The sequence below is a fragment of the Penicillium soppii genome (assembly GCF_028829465.1).
Source record: "Penicillium soppii strain IBT 18220 chromosome Unknown utg000004l, whole genome shotgun sequence".
NCBI classification, from domain to species: domain Eukaryota; kingdom Fungi; phylum Ascomycota; class Eurotiomycetes; order Eurotiales; family Aspergillaceae; genus Penicillium; species Penicillium soppii.
Window position 1 is genome coordinate 4476246 of NW_026643234.1, and position 26335 is coordinate 4502580.

General features: G+C 47.2%; 10 protein-coding genes across 10 annotated transcripts; 6 read left to right on the forward strand and 4 right to left on the reverse strand.

The window, feature by feature from the left end:
* Positions 1-175: 175 nt before the first annotated feature.
* N7529_005111 (cytochrome P450) lies at positions 176-1858 on the forward strand (the record flags this gene model as incomplete). Its single annotated transcript, XM_057240638.1, has 3 exons — positions 176-1108; positions 1173-1630; positions 1687-1858. The coding sequence occupies 3 exons, from the start codon at positions 176-178 to the stop codon at positions 1856-1858; spliced, it is 1563 nt and encodes a 520-aa protein (XP_057099933.1).
* Positions 1859-2502: 644 nt separating this feature from the next.
* On the forward strand, positions 2503-3843 carry N7529_005112 (kinase-like domain-containing protein; the record flags this gene model as incomplete). The annotated part of the gene is made up of 1 exon (XM_057240639.1): positions 2503-3843. One exon carries the CDS (start codon positions 2503-2505, stop codon positions 3841-3843), a length of 1341 nt encoding a protein of 446 aa, XP_057099934.1.
* A 2989-nt stretch (positions 3844-6832) lies between these two features.
* On the forward strand, positions 6833-8493 carry N7529_005113 (WD40 repeat domain-containing protein; the record flags this gene model as incomplete). Its single annotated transcript, XM_057240640.1, has 6 exons — positions 6833-7136; positions 7387-7486; positions 7606-7672; positions 7737-8074; positions 8122-8248; positions 8347-8493. 6 exons carry the CDS (start codon positions 6833-6835, stop codon positions 8491-8493), a joined length of 1083 nt encoding a protein of 360 aa, XP_057099935.1.
* Positions 8494-10078: 1585 nt separating this feature from the next.
* On the forward strand, positions 10079-10855 carry N7529_005114 (uncharacterized protein; the record flags this gene model as incomplete). The annotated part of the gene is made up of 1 exon (XM_057240641.1): positions 10079-10855. The coding sequence occupies one exon, from the start codon at positions 10079-10081 to the stop codon at positions 10853-10855; it is 777 nt and encodes a 258-aa protein (XP_057099936.1).
* A 149-nt stretch (positions 10856-11004) lies between these two features.
* N7529_005115 (tRNA guanylyltransferase) lies at positions 11005-12339 on the reverse strand (the record flags this gene model as incomplete). Its single annotated transcript, XM_057240642.1, has 8 exons — positions 11005-11211; positions 11262-11366; positions 11423-11511; positions 11563-11738; positions 11806-11850; positions 11898-12029; positions 12186-12284; positions 12326-12339. The coding sequence occupies 8 exons, from the start codon at positions 12337-12339 to the stop codon at positions 11005-11007; spliced, it is 867 nt and encodes a 288-aa protein (XP_057099937.1).
* Positions 12340-12713: 374 nt separating this feature from the next.
* On the reverse strand, positions 12714-16062 carry N7529_005116 (Fibronectin type III domain protein; the record flags this gene model as incomplete). Its single annotated transcript, XM_057240643.1, has 3 exons — positions 12714-15649; positions 15702-15895; positions 15947-16062. 3 exons carry the CDS (start codon positions 16060-16062, stop codon positions 12714-12716), a joined length of 3246 nt encoding a protein of 1081 aa, XP_057099938.1.
* Positions 16063-18667: 2605 nt separating this feature from the next.
* N7529_005117 (GNAT family N-acetyltransferase) lies at positions 18668-19282 on the reverse strand (the record flags this gene model as incomplete). Its single annotated transcript, XM_057240644.1, has 1 exon — positions 18668-19282. One exon carries the CDS (start codon positions 19280-19282, stop codon positions 18668-18670), a length of 615 nt encoding a protein of 204 aa, XP_057099939.1.
* A 749-nt stretch (positions 19283-20031) lies between these two features.
* Positions 20032-20412, reverse strand: N7529_005118 (uncharacterized protein; the record flags this gene model as incomplete). The annotated part of the gene is made up of 1 exon (XM_057240645.1): positions 20032-20412. One exon carries the CDS (start codon positions 20410-20412, stop codon positions 20032-20034), a length of 381 nt encoding a protein of 126 aa, XP_057099940.1.
* A 1412-nt stretch (positions 20413-21824) lies between these two features.
* N7529_005119 (uncharacterized protein) lies at positions 21825-22064 on the forward strand (the record flags this gene model as incomplete). Its single annotated transcript, XM_057240646.1, has 1 exon — positions 21825-22064. The coding sequence occupies one exon, from the start codon at positions 21825-21827 to the stop codon at positions 22062-22064; it is 240 nt and encodes a 79-aa protein (XP_057099941.1).
* Positions 22065-23662: 1598 nt separating this feature from the next.
* Positions 23663-26095, forward strand: N7529_005120 (putative lipin Smp2; the record flags this gene model as incomplete). The annotated part of the gene is made up of 3 exons (XM_057240647.1): positions 23663-23771; positions 23835-24203; positions 24264-26095. 3 exons carry the CDS (start codon positions 23663-23665, stop codon positions 26093-26095), a joined length of 2310 nt encoding a protein of 769 aa, XP_057099942.1.
* Between the last annotated feature and the right edge of the window lie 240 nt (positions 26096-26335).

Sequence of the window (26335 nt, forward strand, 5' to 3'; positions counted from 1 at the left end):
AGTTCAAACTTTCCTAATCAGTATTAGGCGAGTCCCACTATAGAGCTTGGTTGGGTCAGGCTGAGCGTTGCCATGAAATATTGACCCTACCTAGCCCTTGCTCAGGTCATCATCAAACATCGTCTTTCGATTTGTTATTCTGACTTCCCTAAGTATCCTCCATATTTGCCCCAACATGAAGGACTCGCAGGATCTGTCGACACTCTGTGTCGCTACTGCAGTCGTCCTTTTATGTCTAACGCTTGTCATTCGAACATGGATCCGTCCTGAGCGAGTCCCTCCTGGGATTGAATGGGCAGGGAAGCGACTCGAGTTCTTTGGCGACATCAGAGCATGTGCCCGTGAGTACATGGGAGGATTGAAAACAATGCTGTCTGGTTACAAGAATTTCAGTCGCAATGGGAAACCGTTCATCCTGCCCGGAACGGGCTTTGAGCCTCATGTCATGTTACCACCTGAATTTATCAAATGGCTCATCGAGCAACCTGAGCATGTTCTTTCTCACCGACTGGTTCAAGGAGAAAAGCTAGGTCTTAAGTATCTTCTTCCGGCATTTGATTATACCTCTGATATGGCCATCATTGAAGCAATTCGCGTCCATCTCACCCGGAATCTGGGCAAGGTGCAGGGTGATCTATTTGATGAAATGAGACATTCGGTTGATCAAACGTTGGGCATGAATGATGCAGAGTGGAAGGAAGTAAATCTCTACGACACTTTGAACGAGATTGTTTTCAAGGCCAGCGGTCGCATTCTTTTTGGCCAGGATTTGACTCGCAATGAAAAGTTTATGCATTACGTCTTGAAATTTGCGACATGGTTCGGCATGGGAACTGTTTTGATCGGTCAATTGGTTCCATGGCAATTTCGACGATTGGTTGGCTCGCTTTGCGCCATACCAACTGCCTACTATCGGTCAATGTGCGCAAATCACCTTTGGCCACTGTTTGTTGAGAGATATGAAAACATGAAACGCAAGAGGGATGACCCGACTTTTGATTACTCTCCGCCAGAAAATCTGATAACTTGGATGTACCGTGCTGCATTCGACATAAAAGATCAAGAGATCACAAGTGGGAAGCCTTTGGCGGCCAGATTCACAGTCTTGGTAAGTGTCATCACTGGATCATGTCTTTTATCCATCAATCTCAAGCTAAAAATTATATTCACAGGTAGCGGGGGCCATTGCAACATCCGTAGTGACATCCACTAACGTTCTACTTGATCTCCTTGGTTCTGACCCTCGTCAAAACTATTACAGACTCTTGCGGGAAGAGTCCGAGGCAGTCTTCTTGACAGAAAATGACTGGAATAACTCTTCTTCGCTCTTGAGACTACACCATCTGGATAGTACAATTCGGGAAAGTCTTCGACGCCATCCGATCATTCTTCGAGGTTTGTCGCGACAGGTAATGCCCAAGGAAGGCATTACACTACCTAACGGCCAACATATTCCCCAAGGTGCGTGGCTCGGCTTTCCTGTTCCAGCAATTCAGAACGATAGCCGATACTACAACGAGCCCGATGTGTATACTCCGTTCCGCTTCTTGCCCACAGAAACGAACAAACGAACTATGCTGGTGACTACCAGTGACACTTTCCTTCCATTTGGCCATGCTAGGCACTCTTGGTATGTTACCCGTTGCGATTAACGACTATTGGGCCAGATAAGCTAATGAACTTCAGTCCCGGTCGTTGGTTTGCATCTCACCTCATGAAGCTGCTCTTTGCGTATATTACGATCCACTATGACGTCGAACCCTTGAAGGAAAGACCTTTGAACATGATTGTGGGCGATCACCCAATCCCGCCTCCTTGGATTAAGATTCGTGTTCGTCGCAGAGCGCGTCATACCTAGTTTTGAATCTCGAACGGCGCTACTAAATTTGATTTGATGGTTCCATTATACTCAAGGGAGCAATGCAGCCTAGTCAAATTGTCAGCGACCAAAGAAAATAAGATGTTGAAAGTTTACTACTCCACACAACAGCGACGCAGAGCCCACATCATCCGAAAAAACTCGCTGGTCAGGTTTCTCTTTTTCTTGGAAGGTTCTGCTTGCAGTCTTGTTTATTTGGTAGGCAACCAGGCCAGAGTTCGCATCTTAGAATGAACCAATCTCATCGGAAGGGTTCTCATCCGGATTATGATGCGCTCGATTTACCAACAGGGCGGCATAAATACGACCACTAGCCGCACGTAATCAACGCCAACCCATCATTAGTCCGGATTAAATTATAGGACTTGAGAGAGATCTTTCGTGGGAATGGGAAAGGTTATGAATAATCCAAACTCAAATTGCGGAGTAGAAGTAAATCAGATGATTCATAGACGCGTCATCTCCCAGGGACCATCAACTCTGTTTTGACGTCTCGTCACAACGATAAGTCAGAGTGCATTCATTCCACCCAAAAATTGTCTACAGGAATGCGACCCCATAGTTCCGATAGTGCGGGATCGGAATCAACAGACAGCTGTTATTCACAGAGACCAGTATAAAGAATGCAAGACAATACTTCTCAAGATACTCGTCCACATTATCCCTTCGAGCATGTCGAATCACCTGCACATCCATTGTCATCTCATCGTCATAATGTGAAAAGAGAGGATGATACAGATATGAGCGACTTTCAGCCCCCTCATATTTCCGATAAATTAATCGGCCTCTTATCCAAATGGGGCTGGGCGTCAGCTGAATCTGAAGGTCATTCTGAATCGAGAAAGGGCTTGCCAGGTCATGGTTCTCCAGATCCTACGACCCAATCTCGTCCACAAGACACAGATTTGCCCTCATTTGAGTCTGATCAGACGCAAAAAACCACAGTAACAAACAAATCAGCGGATGAAGCATCCCGATTATCTTTTGCAGAAAAGTATGGGAAATTCAACAAAATCCTCCATTACGGGGACTCCAATACTGTTCAATTGTACGAAAAGAAACTACCAGCTTTAGCCCAATCCATACCTCCAGCAAAGAATGCGCCCGGCAGTATGATGGCAAGATTGAGACGAGCTTCTACATTCAATACAATTAGAGAACTTTATGCAGTGAAAGTGTTTCACCACGCTCAAAAGACCCGGCTTTCACTACCCAGTTCGCTTCAAACTGGAACCCAAACGGTCGCACTTGACCACCCTAACATTGTTCCAATCCTTGACATTCTCTATAATGAGCAAGATAACCTTTGCCTTGTCATGCCCTACCTTTCTGGCGCCAGCTTGCATTCCTTTCTTGCTCACAAAAAGAGACGAAAGGAGAGTCTCCTACCCGAAGAGGCAAACTGCTTGGCTATACAACTCCTACGCGCAGTGGCATTCTTACATGAAAACGATATTGCCCACGGCGACCTAAGGCCCGAACATGTACTGCTCACATCTCAGGGTGCAGTAAAGCTAGGTGGTTTTGGTGAAGACCAAGACGCGATTCAAGGGCTTATGCAACGATCACATGGCGACAGTCCCACATCAACTTCGGTATCAAGCCCTAACTCAGCTTCGGCCTCTAGACACAAGCCAAATTTGTGCCTTCGGAGAAAGCTCTTGGATTCAAGTGCACCTTATCTTCCGCCGGAGAGGCTTCCTGGTCGCCATGGTTCTCGCCGGCAAAGCTATACAAAGCAAGACGTCTCGGATATGAAAACGGGCGATATATGGGCATGTGGCATAATCTACATGGTCCTACGATCTGGTCGGCTTCTCTGGCAGAGCGCACAGAGAGCCAACGAATCCTTTGCTTATTATCTCCACTCTCGCCTGGACGAAGATGGATATAGCCCCATTCAGGTTTTGGAAAATGTAAGTCACTCCTATCATCTGTCTCTAGTAAATAGGAAATGTATCTAATCTTTCGGAATCACAAAGCGCTGCCGAAACGTAGTCTACGCGATGTTACATCCAGAACCGGGGTCAAGGATTACTGCAGCAGAAGTCTTAAAATCTGAGTGGGCCCTTGGAGTTGCTGTTTGTGAGGTTGGTGAGATGGGGCTATGACCATCGTTTCAATGTATGCGCTTCTTATTTGCATGCAATCGACTTGAGCCAAGTCTAGAGAATATATGTAGGTCTAACAGTGATGAAATTGGAGAAAACATTAGGACTACAACAGCAGAAGCCCTTCCGACCCCACATGCTCACCGTCATTGTTTGCCAAATACGATCATTACCAAAGACGGCGACAATGCAAAAGTGCGCGCGAGGCTGAAGCCCACACTCTAAATAACCGGGGGCAGAAGGACAGACAATGTCAAGTGGCTTAACATTCTTCAGCCCTTATCATCTCATGGAATAGCTGACTTGCAATTTGGGAGGTTTTCTACACTGAACCAGAGCGGCCAAATGCAATCACTCGAAACATTCACTGATAGGGACACAGTTTACTAGTGCTGCATTTGGAACTGATATACGGAGTATTAGTCGTTGACATAATACCCCATACTCCAATTTCAATTCCAGGGTAGATATCTTCACTAAACCAACGTCATAAGTTACTCCCATACTGTATAGATCCAAATCGCCACAACGCCGCCGATCGTGCTGATGAGCAAGTGACGGTTAATGCCGCTCAATCACATAAATTGTGCCTTGGAAAAGCCAAAAAAAAATTGCATTAGTGACCTCGAGGTGTGGAATGTCGAAGAGATTCAGCTGAACTTTTGTATACCACTCCAAGCGCCAAGCTGCTAATTCGTGCAACTAGTGGAAAATCCAATGCACCTTAGGCCAACGTCCCTGTTATGTAGACTCCCGCTGCTAGGAATCAAGATCGACAGCTAAAGTATAGTATATAGATGACCGACGTCATAGGACCAGCCTTCCTAGAGTTATTCATGATTTGATCGGACCTCTCGTCACTTTATCTAAATCTTTCAGCTATCGACGGATCCATCATTCAATTCGTGCTTCTTCTTCTTCTTTTTGTTCTTCCCCTCTTTTTTTCAATAGTGTCATTTAGCTCATTGCAAATTCAGGAAATTTCGATTCAATCATCACTTTTTAGAATAACCCTTACAGCACGGACAAGAGATCTTTACTTGAAGTACTGCCGCCACATTATATAGGTGCCTGACTAATATTAGTCCCATAACTATTTCAGCATGATGAGCAATGTCAGGCATTCAAGAAAACAGGGCTTGGGGAAAAGCAACTCTTTCTTCAACACTGACCACTTTTTCCATTACAAATAAGGAGGTCTCGCTCCCTCGTAGATTTTTCTTCTCACATAACAAATCCTCTATCCTAGTCCCTGACTTGCAACATATCAATCCATTCTCCGACCCCTAGTAAGCTTCTGAAGCCTCGATGACTAGGTCGATCCATTTTACTGACTGAAATAAATCGCAGATTCCACTTTCGCGCAAACCAAAAGCATCATGAAGCTGCTTCTCGCCATTACCACACTCTTTGCTGCGTCCGTAGCTGCAAAATACGCCCATCATACTCTGCACATGTCTACGTGTATCCTACCAAGGAAGGGGCCTTGAAGGACAGTAATGGCAAATGTATGCCTCTGTCTTTTCCTAGCCTTAAGCAGTCAGCATAGGGTTTAAGCCCTGAGGCAGCTTTGAATGAATTTCTCTTGTACTTACCAACAAACGAAGATCCTTATAGTACGTTGACTCCTTTTCATCTCTAAATTTCTTAAAAATATCTTTGTATTGTCGGCATAATCGCTATTAACTTACGTAACTAGCTAGTGAGCCTTTGAACAAGTTTTAGTCGGGTTCAAGACGTTCAGCTCGAATTTTTGGCATTGTGCCCCAGTCAAATCTCAAGTACAGCAACCGTCGCTGATAGAGAAAAATAACAGACGTAGAGATGATATTTGGAGGATCATTAAAGGCTCATTTATACCTTTGCCCTATGACAGACGCGTTTAGACTGTCCTTGGTGATGTACAGAGTATTTACATTTGTTGAAGAAAGGCAGGCTAAGCCTAATTTGGCTACAAATGAGGGTGTTCGAGGTGCCAGGTGAAATTACCACGATCCCCCCTCTAAAGGCCACGCACCATCGTCGCCTTTTTACCGTCACCCAGTTTTACTCCGTAAAATATTGTAATATTGCGCTCCGTACATAATAACGGGCGCTCGTGCATTTACGGGGCTGCGCATGCCTCTTTGCCTTTTTTTTAAGACATTCCAAGGCACATGTATGTATGTGGATGATTATGCAGCTGCAGGATATATGCGTTGATCGGATCTTACTTTCTTTTCTTTTCGTGCTCGGGCCTTGCCGCCCTTTTTTTGCCTTAGCGTAGGCTTGTGCTCGGTTCGTTCCGGGGTCTACAGCGTTATAGTTTGCATATGATCAATGCTAACTCCTACTTTATATGATGAAAACTCAGGTGACTGCAAGTAGTATAGCCGGACAGATTGATAGCAGCAACGTAACTATACTTTATGTATGTAAGTCACGGTGAACGAATATTTATGCCCCTGAAAACGTGAGATAATTCCAGCGATGATATATGATCGGGGCGGATAGATATTTTGCCGAACCCAACCCAAATTGAACTTGAATTGATCTTCCAAGGTAGCCGAGATACTCATGTAGGGAAAGTGATACTAACCTGAATACACAAAAACCCGTATTTACCTGGTATTGTATTTCAGGGTGTCAAAGTGTCAACCCGAGAAGCACCATCGGAGACCGGCCCCACCATTAAATCTCTTAGCTTCAGCACCAGGCTTTGAATTGGAACTGGATTTGCGCCTATCCACATCTTCCAAAGCCACATATATTCCTCCAGCCACACCCGTCGCCACTCTGAATCTGAATCTGAATATTGCATCAAAACGGACCTAGTCCGAAGCAGAAAATCAAAGCAGAAGCAATGCATACGCTCCACGCTGTCGCCTCGTCGACGCTGTCTCTCCCGACAGATAGCTACATCTACTCCATCACGCCCTCGGCACCGGGCACGTTCGCGGCCATTTCATCAGATGACTCGCTGCGCGTGTTTGACGCCGCCAATCTGGACCGCGGATCTGTGGTCTCTAATGCTACGCATGCGGGTGTAACGGCGTTGCGGAGCTTTGGGGTTGGCGGGTCGCAATTGCTTGCTACTGGTGGGCGAGATGGGAAGGTCAAGGTTTGGGATGTTAGGGCTGGGAAGTCTGTTGTGGAGATGCAGACGGGTGAGTTTATTGCTTAGGCTAAGCTAGGTCAAGCTTTTGTCTTTGTTTTGTCTTGTTTTGTTTTTTATATGTGTTTCCTGTTTGGGTTGGGTTCGGGAACCTGCCGGATGGGTGCAAGTTTTCTTTTCTTTTCGCTTGTTGTTGGTTCTTGCATTTCCATTCCGCTGTATTGGGAATTTAGCGCTTGCAAGGATTGCCTAGGAGATTGGGTTGGTTCTATGAGATGCGTTTACTAATGCTTTGTTTCTAGAGAGAGCAGCACCTGTTCTGTCTGTCGCTTGTAATGCAGAGACGAATATTATCGTCGCAGGAACTGAGCTTGTCTCTTCGCAGGCAGTCGTTGCTTTCTGGTACGTTCTATCATATCTCAGCTCTGTATCTGCTATTGCCATCAAGGCATGGTGTTTCGACCTCCCGTTCCCACAAGACCATGTATACATTTCCATATAGCCACTAACAACGTAACCAGGGATATCCGATCCCCACAAAAAATCAGTCTCCAATACGTGGAAAGCCACAACGACGACATCACCGAGGTAAAAATTGCCAACAAACCCAAGCCCGGACCAATTCACTAACGGTCTCGTGCCTGTAACACAGCTCCAATACCACCCGACCCGCAGCAACATCCTCCTCTCCGGCAGCACGGACGGGCTAGTCAACATCTATGATACAACCATAGCGGATGAAGACGAAGCCTTAGTGCAAGTAATCAACCACGGCTCCGTCCACCACGCCGGATTCCTGTCCGAGCACGCCATCTTTGCCCTCAGCCACGATGAGCTCTTCTCCGTGCACCCGGCTACAAACCCGGACGATGCAGCGCAGGCGCCGGAGCCCGTGCAGTTCGGCGATCTGCGCGATCCGCTGGGCTGCGAGTATGTTGCTCAGCTTTGTCTCGGTGCGCAAGGGATGTATATTGCCGCCGGTAATAAGATGTATGTGTGCTGTTGTGTTTGGTGCGCCGTTGTACTAATGAGATCAGGGAGAAGCAGCTTGATCTTGTGCCACTTGTTTCTGGGGATTCTTGGTCTTTGGACCGGGAGAATTTGTGGCGCTTGCCTGGTGCTCATGGAGAGGAAGTTGTGCGCTCGGTTTGTCTTGATGAACAGGTACGTTGGGATTGCTTGGCTTGTGTCTTTATCCTGTTAGGGGTTGTCTATTACAGGTTTCCTTTTCATATCTTCTCAGATACTAATGCAATTACCAGAGTCAATCGGTCTTCACCTGTGGCGAGGATGGATATGTGCGGGCGTGGAAGCCTGCCGAGGGAGGCGACAGTTCGGTTCAGTCTGGGTCTGGGTCAGCGAAGGCTCGGCCGAAGGAAAAGAAGAAGGATAGGTACAAGCCGTACTAATCTGTGCGCGGGTGAGTACATCTGCTTTCAGTTGTCTGTTATGTCTTATTGGGTGTTTGGAGTGGTAAAATAGAATATCTTGCACCTGAATATCATGAGTTTATGTCGTCAATATCGAAATTTGCTTCCAAGGTTCTAGGTTGGCAAAGGCACTAAATGTGTTAGGGATCAGTTAGATGACTGGTGATATGGTCTAGGTCCCTAGGTCTTGAGCAATGGATAGACTTACCTCTTTTAAGTACCGATCACCTAAAACCGAGCCTAATGAGATGTCTGACGCTAAATATTCTCTCTGTGGTTTGTTGATGACAGAAGTAAATAGGCTGCCGTTGCTATGCTTTTAGGGGATTCAAAGCATAAACCCGAGGTATATCTAATAGACCAAGAGAGGGAGGAAGAAGAAAATGATTCATGGTATCTTAAACACTATCTACATATCTATTGCTAGGGAAGGCATATCAAACTGTTGTGATGTCATGTGCCTATTGCCTTCATATAGTCCTCGATGGATCAACCATGACAGGAATGTCCCCAGGAGATTATCCAAGACCTCATTAAGGAGAGCCGTCTTTGGCTCGGGACGTACAAGGTCAAATCACGCACACAGCTAACTTCCGTAGGCAGGGAAAGCTCCACCATGCCTTTTGGGGATCTTTTCTCTGTATCGATTGATATTAAGGCGCAAGAAGTCCACCTTCCTCGCGTTGCCGCCGATCATGCTATAAGAATGCCTTCCGGCGTGCGCACCTTTGAAATTAGGTTCATGCTGGAGAACCCATTTGGCGGCTGTTTTGCGTCCGGGAAAAGTACAATTGATTCCATTTAGTGTTTGTGATTCAATCACCCCAGCCAGCGTTTGTAGGCACTTATCGATCCTCTACTTAGATATCTTTAGGAATGGGATGCAAGGTGCTCTAGGACAGGTCATCCTGCGTGTATTTGGAGCAAGACGGTGCAAGACTGGCCCTCACAAAGTCAATATGGTTATTTCAACAAACTGTCCATATTCAAGACATTAAGCAAAGTGGTGGTGCAATGGAACACTGTGAAAGCTGCAACCTATCTAGGTATCATGTTGAAAAAGTCACGCTAAAAAAGTGACTTTACCAACAAACCTTGCAATGAACAAGACTGAGTCGGAGCCTGGAGTAGAAAAGAGAATCATTGGTGATCTGGAACAAAACAAAAAAATGGGGTGAGCCGGGATCGAACCGGCGACTTTACGAATAAATGACTGTAGCTTCAGTCGTACGCTCTCCCAACTGAACTATCGCCCCATTTGATGAAAGCACTCGCCGTAAAAGAATTTCTGAAGCTTAAGCAAAAAGTTTCTCTGTTGGCCTTTTTCGGGCGCCCAGTCTTATCTCGAACTTTTTTCTGTTATCTAAATATTTTTTTCTAAGGCTCCCTCAGGAACAGGGACACTCACTCCCTTCCAACCACCCTATATCACGAGATCTACGCCTCATAATATAACACTGTTTTTGAGGAAAACTCCAATTCTCACCTCCAAAAGAAAAACTACCCGAGTCCACCCTCTCCACCCCTCAACCTCACCTCAACGGCCCAGGGCACCTCACACAAAATGGACGCACAAGCCTACCTAATCAAACACGGCTGGTCTGGCCCCGGCAACCCGCTCAACCCATCCTCTAGACCAGGCCTTCACGGTGGTCTCGGCCTCACCCGACCGATTCTCGTCGCACGCAAATCCAACAACCACGGCGTAGGCAAGAAGACAACAAAAGACGCAACGAACCAGTGGTGGCTGCGCGGTTTCGAAGACGCTCTCAAGGGCGTCGGCGACGACAGCTATGAAGCGACCTCAGCACGCCAGAATAATGCCCTCACCAGTGAGCTTTATCGTCATTTTGTGAGGGGGTCTGGGTTGGCGGGGACGCTTGATCCGAAGAAGGAGAGTGAGGACACATCTGCGTCTGCGCCTGCGTCTGCATCAAAGCGCAAGCGTGAAGACAGCAAAGATGATTCTAAAGCTGGGAAGGCAGCTAGGAAGGAGGAGAGGGCTGTTAAGCGGGCGCGGAAGGTCGCGAAGAAAGAGGAGAAGGCCGTGCGGAAGGAGGCGAGGCGGGTGAAGAAGGCTGAGAAGGCCGAGAGGAGGGAGGCGAAGGAGGCCGAGAAAGCTGCAAAGAAGGCGAAGAAGGCGGCGGAGAAGACTGCGGAGGAAGATTATCCTACGCCTATGTCGATTGATCCTGAGTCTGAACAGACGGTGAAGGTTGATTTGGATGAGGCTGCTGCTCGACTACGGGAGAAGAAAGAGAAGAAGGAAAAGAAGAGTACGGAAGGCTCAGACTCAAAAAAGAAATCTAAAAAGGATAAGGAGAGCAAGGTCAAGGCCTGATGTGGGCGTTTGATTTTGGAGTCCACATGCACAGTGCCATGTACAAAACTTTGCATATACCAGCTTTGGCTTTATCTACGCCATATAGAAACCACGATACCCTTTTTGTTTGGTGAATGGCAATTTCCAAGAGACTCTATCTTGTAAAGCTACACTGGTAATTTGCCCGGAGTTCCAGATAGGATCCACGGGCGTCTCTCCCAGAACTCATCCTTAATGATGTCGACATGGTCAACAACGACCTGTGCTTTCCGGCGCAATTTCCGGATCTTATCCTGCTGTGACCGCGACTGGTTTTCCACGCTTGGTTGTGGCTCTTGGTCGATTTGTGTAGCCTTGGGTTCTTCCAGTTCGTACTGCGGCTTGTTAGATATCCGTAAAAATGGCGGAATAAATTGGCTATTACCTGGCGGTAGAGAACACTGCCCTTTTTATAAATCTCAAGCTCATTATTGTAATTCACTCCAAATCGCTTGAAGAGAATTTCGTTCTTGTCTGCTGATACAGTGCCCTGATATCGTCAATCGTGGGTACTCGTACTCGGAACTGCAGATGATGGTGACTTACCTTCAATTCCTGCTCGGCATCTGTATTTTTCATACCACCCTGCAATACCATGGTCCAGAAAGTGGTATTATAGAGGTTGTTGATATGGCCTGCATATCAGGTTAGGTCGATAGTACTGCTGGAATCGAATGATAACTTACAATCAACCTGTCTCCAGCTCATATAATCGCGCAGGATGCGAATGTTCGGGTAAACTACAGCACGCCCATCAAAAGATGGCAGATAAGGAGGCTTCAGAGGCGTCGACGGGAAATACTCGCTCCATAAATAGATGTAGTAGGCCGTAAATGTAGAAACAATGGTGGTCACCAATTTCCTGGATAGGGGTGTTAATTAATGATTGTTCCAGGAAAATTCGACAGAGACGAATGAAGAATACTAACCCATTACGTCGCTCAAATAATTGAGAGTTGGGATGGAACACGAAACTATATAGACGTGAGTGACAAAACATGTAAGCTGGTGGCTGACGTACCTGAACTCATCACTAACGCCGTAGGCAATGCATAGATCTGGAAGATCTTTCATGACTTCGACAGCGGCTCGATTCATCAGATCCAGTGCGCGACGGTCATTTGGTTTCACGAAGGAATAGTGATCAGAGAGTCTAGGAAAATTAGATCATGTAGACATTCTGGGTGTTCGCCACGCGGTCAAATCTCAGATATAGATGCAGGAAAAAGCCAAAAATATACAGACTTCGTCTTCTTCGAGCATCGAAATGCATGGGATTCATAGACAAACAACTGGAGTAGAAACTCACTTGTGAAATCCTCGTCCATCAATGCGGACCACAATCCACGTACTGGGCAGGAGCACATCTGGCTGCTCGAAGTTCTTGACGTACTCGAATCTAAGTTTTCTCAGTGAATGGTCTGGATTTATTCAAATTTCACTGCTAACCTTGAATTCGCCATGTCGGATGCTATTGACTATGGTGTTGCGATGGACACAACCTTGGAAGTTTGCATGGAAGACTCATTTTGTGCGGGCGGGCAGAAATCGCATCCGCACATTTGTTCTCCGCAGTGCCCGACTCAAGAGCTACAACTCATATCATAGAAACAGGTAGTCTGGTATTTGAATTAGGAAATTAATGGTGTTATTTATGTTCTTATATATTACACTAGAATGGAATAAGTCAAGTGACGAGTCTCAGAGTGGAAATAATCGTATGTCGCTTAGATGCATATCAACTGCGGAAAACCGTCAAGGTGTGATAGATACTCCAGAATCAAGGAAATAGAACAGTGAAAGGACAGAACCAAGGTGGCCCATAGATACATCATAATCACGAGGTCTCAGCCTCCTCCCGAATCTCCTCGTCGCCAGTTTCACTAGCACGCTCGCTAGTTTCACTGGCCTTGTCGGAGCGGCGGGACTTGCGAGAAAAGAAGCCCAGGCTGCTGCGAGTCGAACGGTCGGCAGATGTAACACTTGAAACAGTGCTATCAACGCTCTTGCCAAGTTGTGCTTCGCTGGCCGCGTCCTCGTCAATATCACCTTGCGAGGCTTGCGAGGACGTGTCCTTCTTGGAAAACAGTCCCGAGCGGTCCTTCCATGAGCTGAATTTGCTGGAGCTACCCTTGCGGGTGATCTTGCGGATGAAAGACTCTTTGGACGCATTGTCGACGGAGGTTCCGGATGGCATGCGCTCCAGTGACTCATACGAATCAGCAGTAAAGTGGGAGAGGGAGCGGGATGTGCGAGGCTCGGAGGGTGATCCTTCGAACTCACGCGTATCAAATGGACTGTCGGGGCCATCACGCTTTTGTCCTTCTCGGTCCGAATTCTCGCCGGTGAAAACTGCAGTGAAGGCCGGAGCAGCGGGATTCAACTTTGGAGTCAGTGGTCGATGAGAGGATGACGGGCGAGTGCCAATCGGTGCCTGGAGTGGTCGATGATGACGTTCAAATGTGTCCTCCACGAAATCAGGTTCACCGGTCAGCCCCAAAGGAAGATGACCCGACGACCCATACTGGATTGAAGGACGCCGAGAAGGAGCTCGAGACCAAGTTGGTGGCGAGGCCCAATCGAATCCAAGCGGGCTATTGCGGTGCCTAGCGTTCTCAGTGGATGGCCACCCGAAGTGGCGATTGTCCGTTGAGGGATGAGGAAGCTGGTTCTGTGTGTCAAAAGACGTAGATGAAGGTCGTGGAGACAAAGAGCCTCGTCGAACGCCACCGAGAAGAGACGATGGGTCGATGGGATCATGACGAGGACTAAACTGATTATATCCGGTGCTGAGGTCGGGGTTTCCACGGGTGCCAGCACCGCCGAAGCCAAACTTGCCGGATGAGAAGATACTTGAGAAAGCGGCTCGGCGAGAAGGCGCATGGTCGGAAGAGCTGTCCATAGTGACACCCGTTGTGTTGCTCCGAGGGAACAAGGACATTGGGTTTGCCCAATTCCCGGTATAACTTGATCGTCGTCGCCGAGAACCGATTGGGTCCAGCTCATCGACATTGCGGGGGAAGGATTGACTCTGTCCAGGTTTCAATGTGCCCAGCATGGGCGATTCGTCTGCCAGGGTCTTTCCACGGGGTCGATGGAAGTTGAAAAGCCCAGAAAGCCTTCGGGTTGCACTTTTCGGGGCATCCCCAGCAGCAGACAAATGGACTCCTTGGGGTTCGTCCTGTCGGGTTTGATTCTCAAGTGGGCTTGCAAAGATGCTGCCGGCTCGGCCGTCAGAAGAAACAGGCGATACCGGGCCGTGGCCGAAGCTATCCAATGGGTTGCTCGATGTGTCCAGAGTTGTAAACCTCGGATGAGCCATAATTCGGGGGAATTCTGGCGATTCCTCATCGCCAAGGAGATCAGATGGCAACAGAGCATCCGCACGGGGGCTCATCTGTGGGTTATTGAAAGCGACTTCTGAGTCTGATCGCATAATCTCCGGGGGGTCATTGAGGCCGGGAAGTGCCATGCCATTGTTAATGTTGAAGAATGCTGAGCTTGGAGGGAAAGTAGGCGAGTGGGTAGGCTGGTTGTAACTGACGCCACCTGGGAAAGAAGGCTCGATACCCGGGAAGTTCACAGGGGATGAGACATTGCTGACGAGTGAGCTGCGATGGCGACGAGGTCGAATGGTGGCACTATTTGTTATATCGAGGTCCAGGGGCGGCAAAGCAAAGGGGCCTGAGCTGCCTGGTCGTTGAGCAGTCAGCCATTTCAGCCGCTCTTGGGCTTCTTGATATTGCTGCTGGGCTTGTGCATGAAGGTTCACCAAGGTGGCATATCGTGCATTCAGGTTGCCTAGTTTGTGCTCCCATTGCCGAGCCCGCTCATTGTCGATCCGATCCAGTTCCTTGCCATCTTCACTGTCGCCTTCTTGCAGCCCCATTCTCTCTTCTTCGAGCTTCTTGACCCGACCTCCTTTGTCCTGGATTTCATCATCAAGTGTCTTCATCTCCGACTGCTCCTTGGCGATCTTTGCTCGGACTTCATCTGCGCGTTCGGCTCCTTCCTCTTCGATCTTTGTCTTATCATCCTTCGCCTGCTCGGCGTCGGAATTCATTTGCGCAATTTTTTCTTGCCATCTTAGAATTTCGTTCTTGCGCTTCTTGCGCTCCGCCTCCTTCTGTTGAAGTAGCCGCATGCGTTTTGACTTTTCGCCTTGCACCGTTCGGTTGACGCTTTCCAGCTTGTAGACATGCTTCTTCAAATCGCCGCTGGCCTCATCCTTCTCCCTGACACGCTTTCTTAGTTCACTGCGTTGCTTTTCCAGATCCTTCAGTAATCCGATATGCTCGTCTTCCTCCTCTATCCCTTGCTTCTCTAAGCTCTCGTTCTCATGCTGCAATGCCTTCAATCGGTCTGCTAACTGCTCCAAAGTCTCATCCTTGGCAGTTTTCGCCCTGCTCTTGAAAGTTTCTTCGAAATTGCCGTGCGCAGCGTCTAGCGTTCCAGCCGCGGGAGAAATTTTCCGTCCGGCTGAAGGGCGTTTGCCTGGCAGTTGGCCGGTGCTGTGTTCGCGAGACATGATCGGGGCAGAGGGCGCAGGCAATCCAACCGTAGACCGGGGAATCGAAGCGCGAATAACTGGACCTCCGGGGGTGCCATTTTGCTGGGTTTGAGAAAGCGGAAGAGATTTCGTTCGGACATGGAGGATTGCACTTGGTGTTTGGAAATTGGCGGCACTGAGGGAAAGAACGCAAATGTGGTAGATGTTTCCAGGTATCAAATTCGAAATCTCAACTGCCGTTTCGGCTCGTTTGGATTCGCCGACTAGACACCGTTAGTATGCCAATTTCTAGAGAAAGTTGTCGAATAGCTTTACCTTTAACATTGTTGACCTGGATGATATGCTTATGTATTGAGTTGTGAAAGTCTGGTTGCTTCCAAGCAAGGCGGATCTCACGGGCTGTGATCTCTTCGAGAGTGACTTCTGGCGGCGGAGGAATGTCGAGACCCAGCTTTTCTACCAAGACCTCGTTTGAAGTTTGACAGACCTGCCACGCACGGTAAAGAAGCCTAGACGAATGGGTCAGCCGAATAACACGAATGGCAGAACAAAGGACTCACCAGATCAGAGCCCATAAGATCGAAACGGCAAGGAAGAGTGCCATAACACCTCGGACTCGAACACGGGGAACCACTGCTGGGTAAGCGTCGAATGCAAAGTAAAGCGGCTCATACATCCCAGCGTCAGATACCCATGGACGCGGGCAGCGGGATAAGGGACTGACAGGGTCGCAAATGCCTTCAATTCGGCGGGTGGGATAGGCTCCACGTGACTACTAATTTTGTAGGTTAGCGCGTATAAAGATCGGCCGCTAGTCCAAATTGAGTGGTAACTTTTGCCGAGGTGTTCCCCAACATCCACTCTACTCCGTACTAGAAACAAATCATATCGGAAGTTTTCTTTAGAAGACGGATTTTCAGCTGCTATCTCGAAAGAACTTTAGGAAGATCCGAAAAACAAGACCGGTTAAAAGAGAGGAAAAAAAAGCCTAGACAGACTAACTGACTATGAAATGTCACCATACTTTCTAGACGCACACCTCCCTTTCTTTACAAATCAAAAGTTCCCATTTCAGAGAAAGAGGTCAATGAGAGAGGATGGGATTGAACACACCATGTGACTCTAGTAGAACCCGTGGCTATATCCACATACGTATGATCATATGTGCTAGGTTTGCTATATTCGCCGATATTTCACATTTGAGTCCATGGAAACTCTGATCAAGCTTTCATGGACCTTAAATATAAGTTTGAACATAAGTTTTCATAATGTGAAATTCTAACTGATCTTTCCTTTTTTTAGAGTGCTCTGATGTCTTGCTGGACTACTTCATCCGTGTTCACGCCCCTAGTACTCCTAGCAACCAAGGACCTCAGCGCCAAATGCCCAACCTCCCCCAGAACTGTCTATAATTGCAGCAACCCTCGTGACAATCTGCGTTATACTTCGATCAAACCACATATCGGCTATCGGGCATAGACGCGCACAAATTGGGAAGAGTTGGCTGGAAGAAGATGAAGCAAAAACTTTCAAGACAGAATGAGTTTTACAGAGAGTGAAAAATCCTTGCTGAGGCTAAACGGCTAACTGCAAACTGGGAGGAATTGAAGTGTACCCTGACTAGGCACATTTTGGCGGGGTTACTTGTGCTGGTAGCCATTTCGCGTGGTTGCACAATAAGTATCTGGAGAGAGCTTGCTCATTGTTCGAAAACTTGAGACAAATTTGCCGGGTTCTTGTCCAGATTGAAACGGTCCAGGTCCTCTTTGCCTTCTTTGTGCTTTCTCCCCCAGGTGACCATTTCCGGGATAGCCTTTTGTGCCTTGTCACCACTATTGAAAGTGTTTATGTCATCTTGCGGGATTTCAGCTTCCCAGTTGCGGACTTGCTCTTACGCTAAAAATATTTTAACCACAATCAGAATGTCCCTCTGGCGCTTGACATAAAAACACGGTTGAGCCCACACGGAATAAATAACATGTGCAGATTCTAGAATGGGATTAGCCCGCTTTATCACAAGGCAATAGTCACAGTCTCGCCCCAGACTCTCAATGTTATAATATTAGCATTGCTCTTTTTTGAGATTTTTGATGAACTCACCTTAGTGATAGGGTCTTGAGAGAACTCGACGTAAATAACTTACTTGGATGTAGCATTACCAACAAACGTATTTTGTCTTAAGTAGAAGTGAGGGATAACTAAAGAAAATCTAAATAACCTGCAAAGCTAGATCAAGTCACTGACGTATCATCCAATATTCGGAATTATATCATTCTTAGATTCACAAAACTACGAAATTAGGAAGACGAGATAGTCGATAATCTAAAAGCATTGAGAGCTAACAAACGAGATTGAAAAGAAAAAGAGAGAGAAAAGAGGTGATTAATATCTGCATGCATTCCCCCGCATACACCTCGTAGATCGTTTCCCAAAGACTGTTTATTGAACCCACACTAGTCCAAGTAGTTACTTCTTCTTCCCAAACCATAAATTAAGCGACCACACCTGTATTATCTACCTAGAAAGATTCAGCCATGGGAGCAAAAATAATGGACTCGCGGGGAATCGAACCCCGGACCACTCCCATGCTAAGGGAGTATTATACCACTAAACCACAAGCCCATTTGATTGGTTGGATGGGCCCTCCAAGGCTATAGAACGCTTTGATTTCACCCAAGACAACAGACAAGAAGAAAGGCTAATCACAACGGGTGCAACATCACACAGCCTAGCACGGTTCTCAAGACCGAGCGATATCTCGTTAGACAATTTGACTGTGGAAACCGTGTTATCTGCCGGTTACTCGCCTCCATTGGTCACTCACCCCATAGGTGTTCACTCAGGTTGGTTATATAAATTGAGCAGGCACTCTCGGGGAGATAATGTGTAATATAAATGTGCCGCGTCCAATCCGAGTCTATGCGACATCAAAGGCCTGTTTGTCGACACGTCGATCAATGACGGGTTCCAAGTATGGGAGCTTTGTGTCATGATCAACTTGCAATATTGCATGGACATCCAGAGCTGCTGAATGAATGAATGCTTCTTCAGATACCAGCAAAGCCCCCAAATTTCCGTTATGGTCGGAGCTTCTATGCGATCGTGCCTGAGAGGGGTAATATAACAAGATGCCAAGGATTGAAACATAGAGCGAACCAAACTAAACAACAGCTCATTCTTTCCCTCTTTTCCTTCTCTGTTTCCCCGCCTGTCGCCAATTAATGTCGCAGTGCAGTTCGGAGCTACTAAATAAGCCTGAGAAATAAGAAGATCAATACAATTTACTCTCCCTTCACCTCATGTAAACGCTGAGAAAGTACTTGACAAGGCCAGTCTCCTTTAAGAGTCAATGTTTCGAATCGCTTGAATCCTTGAGACTCATAATATTGGACCAATCTGCCGTCACCACCTGCATAGCAATCCACCCGTAGCAATGAGACTCCAGCTCCGTAGGCGAGATTACGAGCATGTTCCAAAAGGCGTTTGCCAATCCCGCTACCAGCGGATTTTCGATCTGTGACCAATAAGCGCACGTAAAGCTCAGGCTCTGAGATAGCTGCCACGTAAGGCATCTTCTCCCCAACAGCAAGCGCTCCTACGATGGACCCTGAAGCTTCTCCATTCATAGTTTGAGGGCGTATATTTGAGGGTTGATCCTGGTCCACTGGCGTGCCATCAGTAACCTTGATGGCGAGCCAAAGGCCAAGGCCGCTTGTTGCAAATTCTTGGAGTTGTTCAGCGCGTTGTGGATTCTCCGAAAACGGTGCTTCTCCCCACTGCCCAGTTCTGTTACGCGACACCAGCCATTTGACTGCGGTATCTAGGAGATGGAGGACCGCCGGCACGTCGTCCACTGTTCCTCGCACGATAGCAATGTCGTCAAATTCATTATGCATAGTACTTTCGAGACTTTTAGTGAGTTTCTGTGAAAGGATTTTCTTTGATATTGACGCCTTCTTATCTACCTTTTCCTGGGTGGATTGGTCCTTCAAATGATAGTACTCACTTTGATGCCATTTGTCCAATCAAATCAATATGAAGAGAGGTAGTTATCGAACAGCTTCAATACACTGAACTGATTCGAAGATTTTGGGAACATCCGAAGGATGTTTTGCCAATGTATTTCTTTATGGGAAGAGCCTCTTTCAGTCTGTCTCACTTTCAGGCCATGTGTCCAGATTCCATTGGCTGATCCTGGATATTTCCGCGCAGTAGCGTGCCGAGGTGCCAACGTGTAACTAAACCATGTACTTATCATAAGTCTAGTATTATTATTAATTTTTAAAATAATATTCTAATGGTATGTTCACATGAAGGATAGGTGAGAGGTTCCATGGTTTCCTTTCATGTGAGTCCCTTTGTTATCAAAGATGGCACATTGTGAGCACAACTGGCAAACCCAGCAGAGACTGCCATGCCCACTTTGTAGGTGCTCGAAGAGATTGTTGGACGTTATGTACATATCTGAATCCGGGCAATTTTCGGAGACGCACAAATATGGAGATATGTCTTGATCAACATGCATCTTCTAATGCGCCAGTCAGTCTAGAATATTCATTAACACAGAGCTACGATAACATAACTGGATCTGTAGTGGTCCCCAAACATCTTACCGACAATATCTCAGTACAGGATGGACACTGTGTCATGTTATCCCATAGGAGTTCGGTTTGGGCGAGGCCAGATAACTAGGGTCAGTTTTGCCGCTGCGCTTGACCATTGAACGTGATAAGCTCATCGAGAGTGTATCAAATTCGATCCTACTCCTTCTGATGATATTTGCCTGTATCAATCGCTTCTGCACATTCATCAATGAGCTTGAGGATGCGTTATGTGCTACAACATCGGTGGCGTCGAATGACTTGAGGGAGTCAGTGGACATAGTACCTCTAAGAATCAAATCTGTTAACTGCGTTCTGCAATCCGCGATGTCTTCCTCTCGTAGCGAAGCATCAGCCATTCTGTGTCCATGTTCGGGCCCCTCTTTCTCAGTGGTCTCCCAAAGGGCCTTGAGCTTCTCTGACATAATTTCCATCTCCTCCTTTAGGTGACTACTGGCTATACCCACGCTTTGTGAAAAACTATTTGCTTTCTATCTGACAAGAGTTCCTCGAGATTGTCGCTTGACATATCTTCAGATGATACATTGAACTTGGTCAGCTCTTCATTCTCTGACTGGACACACTTCTTTGATGATAATACGGCTTCTCATACCTAGGCCCAATATAACCTGGGGATGAGCGGAGAGCTCGTCGATTAGATGGTATGTATTTTGATGTTGGACATCCCGTAAGGGATGATCTAGTGATGATCAACCAACTTCCAGGGCGTCTGAGTCGAGTGCCCAAGAAATAAGTGGCCAAAACGGATTTCAATCTAATTTACTTTTGCTTGCGTCTTACTCGAAACCTTTCACGGCCTTTTATCCTTCCACCTCGCGTGAGATTCTCGATATATGCAACCGATATTCGTAACGTAGCCTCGAAATACTGGTTCGCCCTTAAAAAGACCCACTACCCGCCACCCGCGTTTCTAGAACGTTGAACCGGCTAAGTTCAAGGTGGATCGGATCGGATCTATCTCGCACACCCTATCTCCGATCTGAAGCACCAAGGATCTTACATGGTCCCCTCGACATTCCACTTGGTATGCGCATGTACCCCACCAAAGCATAGAATCTGACGTCGGAGGTAAATCAGAGTGATAGAAGAGAGTTCTCCACCCTAGCCGGGGTCCTAATCGTCGCTGCCGCTAGAGTAAACCTCAGCCTAGCTGCTAGGGTAGTTTTCAAATCAACGGCACAAATTTTGTGGGGAGTCTAAAATGCTATCCCGATTGGGGGCAAGAAAACGGACCCGAGGTTGACAGTGGCAGACTTATTAGAAGGACCAAAGCAAAATTCCATCTTAACCGACTCTATCAGGAACCAGATGAATGCTGGCGTTCAGATTACCTTGTCTCGTGCCAGGACATTGGTTTCTGGTACGACTTTTGGAAACTCGCTGGAGGAAAAAGCTCTAGCGAAGTTGCAACATGGCATTCTCAACGCTTTCGTCTCGACGATACCCCTGGGTGCTTTCTCTTGCTTGGATGTATAGTCATAATAAATGGATGGTTGCGTTTACGTAGGAGTAGGAGAAATCTTGGATAGCACTGACTTCATACAACTGTTATTGAGTATGTGTTCGAACAGTATCTTGGCATGTAATTCATAATGATGTGAAACGCGGCTCGCTGGATTTGAATGACACTTAATTCTGCATAATACGAACCGATTGAACTAGGGTTTGAAAAAAAAGCCAAACACGGGGTCTTGTCCGTCTGGGCTGCAATTCCCTGCTATATTAGGTTGCGTTGCCTCCCCAAATCCCTTTCTTCTTTTTTCATCTCTATTCACTAAGATCTTATATACAAACTTGAGACAAATTCTTCATCACAATGCAGCTCGGCATCTACACTCTTCTTGGTCTACTTCTCCCTCTGGCCACTACTGCCAACCCCCTTGTTAAGCGCAAAGAACAAGTGTGTACTGTCGTCAGCCATGGTGACAATGGTGGCTGGGTAAACTGCCGCCGACAACCCCGGCTCGATGGAGAGTATTGGGGCAAACTACAGAATGGCTTCAAGTCGGATTACACGTGCTACGCGGTTGGAGACTGTTATAAAGGAAATTGGTGAGTCTGCTGCTTGTTTCACGTTTTTGCTTAGGCTTATTGTGTCTTTGAAGCACCTGGGATTGGAATGTTGACGAGGGGTGCTATATCAATGGCTACTATACAAGCTCTAACTGCAACACTGGTAAGTTGTATGTCTATCAGGAAATAATTCTGACATTTATATCTGACTGCTACGGTTTGGTACAGATAACCTCCCTAAATGCAAGTCAGCTATTCCGTGATTATGTCTTAGAGTCGGAAGCAAACTTGGGGGAATTAGTTTCCCCTGCCTCTCTTCAAATGTGGATTTTGGACACTCAAAATAGTCAGAATGCTCAGAATACGAAGCAGATCGACATCTCCTCAGTTATTGGCGATATATGATAGGGTCTTTATACGAAGTGTGTTACTTGGCATAGCCTCCAGCCCCACTTCACCTTATTGGTCTGCTACTTTCCAGGCCGTATAGCAAGAAAAGCCTGGACTGCACAGAAACCACTGATGAAACAACAGTAACATGTCGACCATTGACCATAGAGACAACACTGTCATTTTAGGAAAGATGGCCACCTATGAAAGCAAGTTCTACAGGGCGGGTAACGGTAAAGCTTACTGACTTCAAGACGTCTCCCATTCAGCCAGAAGAGCTCATCATGCTGTACCGATATCTCTGATTTCAACCGAGCGAGCTTTCTTTTTAAGAATTGTGTCCATCAAGGCTTTTCGAATTCAGAAGAACGGGTATCGATGAGTGTAATCATTCCCTGATGAATTCAGAGGAAATTGAGAAGAGAGATGTTCCTGACCTTCACGCCTCGTATGAGTTAGTCCTGAGTTTCGAAGATTCGGAAGAAACTTGCAGTGTGTCTTCCTCGTTTGGCTAGAAACTATCTACTAGTATCAATGGCTAACGTTGCATGTATAGCTGCTACTGTCTTGGAAAATTTGATTTGAAGTACTAGTAGCACTGAAGACAATCAAGTTCCATCGATTATTGGACTTGCTATCACCAATTCTACAGAATCATCACTGTTATCCCATGGTCCGAATGTACAGATTCATGTTAGAGTGGGTCTCGTCTCGGTTCAAACCACCTACTCCAGGTGGATGTTCGTCACCATCCTCAAAATTTGCATTTGAGCGCAAAAAAGTACGTGCAACCGCCAAAGTTCCGCCAGATGAAACGGCACAGGAACAGCAGAGATCGAGTATCCACTTCCGGGAGGGACCTCGGTATTCTGTGCTGACGTAACAAAAAATGTTGGGGTGCGGGCGAAGGTTGAAATGTTGACGAAACCAACAAATGTTGGCCTGAAAGTAAGGAAGAAATCGCCTCATATTTGAGATTTTCTCTGTTTCTGCCATTCTCAAGTGTACAATATTCTAATAATTCAACTCGTTGTTATCAAAAGTCCCGTGTTGGTAATGCGAGTCATTGTCGACTGAAAGTGTCACATGGGCCGGCCCTTTGGAAGGCGGCACTCCAACCTCCGATTCCTCAAAACCTGTCTCAGTTCTCTTTGACACCATTCTTTTCGCCTCTGCATTTTTTTTGCTCTCTCATATTCTTTGTATTGGAAATTCTTTCGTTGTGAAAGGTGCTAGACACCATTTGGAGGGATGCAGTACGTCCGGAGCATCAGCGGTTCCGTCTCCAAGACATGGAATTCAATCAACCCGGCCACCCTCAGCGGGGCTATTGATGTCATTGTCATTGAGCAAGAAGATGGTAATTTCAGTTCTGCGAGAGTTGGCATCTGCAAACGATACTGATTCATTGTTCTCTTGCAAGGCACCCTCGCATGTTCGCCCTTCCATGTCCGGTTTGGCAAGTTTTCGCTCTTGCGTCCGTTTGAGAAGAAGGTGGAGTTCAAGGTCAACGGCTTGAAACAACAGTATGCTATGAAGCTTGGAGAAGGGGGTGAGGCATTTTTTGTCTTTGAGACGACCGACGAGATCCCCGCATCGTTACAGACTTCGCCCTTGGTGTCTCCAGCGGCCAGCCCAAGGGCCCAGAGTGAACCAGATCTTCCGCCTTCGTTACAGGAACCCGACTTTTTCGATCTAGAAAAAGGAAGTGGTGATGCATTGTCGGAAGGCGCGAAGACACCGCCGGAGATCGCGATGCCACCTAACAAGATGCGAGCCAACACGGATTTAGGTATGACACACATCGGTCCCTTTGTCGATACGAGTATGCCTTTACTGACTAGCAATACAGGAATGATTACCCCACTATCGCGCTCCCCCGATGAATCAAACCTGACACATTCACGGCATGGCTCGCTGGGTGCCAAGCCGCCACTCGGTCATACAACCTCCGACAACGTGCTTACAACCACTTCCCCGCGCCACTCCTTGACAGGTCATTCGGCAAATGAAACTGAAGATTCTCCTCAAACTGATCGTGAATCAGCAAGGCGTTCCCGTAGTCCAGCTCTTTCTCCAGAGGAAGCGGTATCTCGTGCCATCTCACTTTCAAAGAAGCTGTCTGGTTCCAATATTCCATCGCATGTTACCGAGACAGGCGATTTGATGTTGGATATGACCGGCTACAAAAGCAACGACGAAGACGCACTCCGTGCGGAGGTCGTTGCGCGGAAAATTCTCGCCGAGGAGCTTCAAGGAGATAACGATATCGGCGCACTAATTGGAGCCGACGAGCACGGCAACCTGTGGATATACAGCAGCGAAGAATCGAAGGAGCTGGCTGATCGAAGAGCCACCCTCAACTCGATGCGACCAACCACTGCGATGAGCGATGATGCTATCTCTGACCCGGGCTACCACAGCGAAGGTGAGCATGCCGTCTTGGAGCCATCCATGGTTTCGCGCCACCACCGAACTAAATCAGATGTTCAACCTGGATTCCCTACACCCCCGCACTCGCCTTTGCATGATTCTTTCGAGGTTGAAACTCGCCAGTATGCGAAGACTCTCCGCTTGACCAGCGATCAACTCAAGGCCTTGCAGCTAAAGCCCGGTGCCAACACTATGTCGTTCAGTGTCAACAGAGCAATTTGCACAGCAAACATGTATTTGTGGAATGGCAACACCCCGATCGTGATTTCTGACATTGACGGAACTATCACCAAGTCGGATGCACTTGGCCATGTGCTTAACATGATTGGACGCGACTGGACCCATGCAGGAGTCGCCAAGCTGTACACCGATATCGTCAACAATGGGTACAACATTATGTATCTCACCAGTCGATCTGTTGGTCAGACAGATACAACAAGAGCCTATCTGAATGGCATTTGCCAAGATGGGTACAGACTACCAAGAGGTCCAGTTATCTGCAGTCCCGATCGCACAATGGCGGCTTTACGGCGCGAGATCTACCTGCGAAAGCCAGAAGTCTTCAAGATGGCATGTCTGCGAGACATTCTCAATCTCTTCTGTGGCAAGGAGAATCCGTTCTACGCTGGGTTTGGAAATCGATTGACTGATGCTTTGAGCTACCGCTCTGTTAATATTCCATCTACTCGGATTTTCACAATCAACTCAAATGCCGAAGTCTCTTTGGACTTGCTCAGCCTGAACAAATACAAGAGCAGCTATGTGACCATGCAAGAGCTGCTCGATCATTTCTTCCCGCCAACCAGTCTCCTCGTGCAGTCCGGAGGCGAGGAATACACTGACTTCACATACTGGAGAGATACACCAAATGAGCTTGATGACTTTTCTTCAACCGATAGTGAAGATGAAGAAGAAGATGAAGATGAGGATGATGTCGATGAAGATGCGGCCGATGAGGATGGAGATGAAGACGGCTACGAAGATGAACTGAGTGAGGGCGAAGGGAGTGAATACCTTGATGAGGCTGATGGCGCCGACGAAGACCTCGGCGCAAGCTACATGTCCCAGGACTCAGTCGCCGTATCAAACCCTGTCGGTTCGATAATCGAGTCAGTGGAAGGCGATGTCGAACTCGGCGAAGAGTCCATCGGGGAAGAGCAATTTTTCCCCATCGTCGAGAAACCCCTCGAAGCAACCGAGCTCTCCACGACCTCCCTGCCGATCCGATCCAAATCACCCCACAACCCCTGAACATACACTTCGCTATGATATTTGACTCCGGCATTTCTCTGCGCCATAGATACCCGCCTTGCGAATGTTTTACTGAGTCAGATTATGCGTTAGACTGCTGACAGCGATATATCCACGTTCAACACTATTGCATGCAGACCTTGATTGGGAGACTGCATTATACACTGTCCCTTTGGACCAGCAATTTAATCATGGCATTGTTGGCGTTTTGGTTTTTGAGCTTTTGTACATTCATGGCGT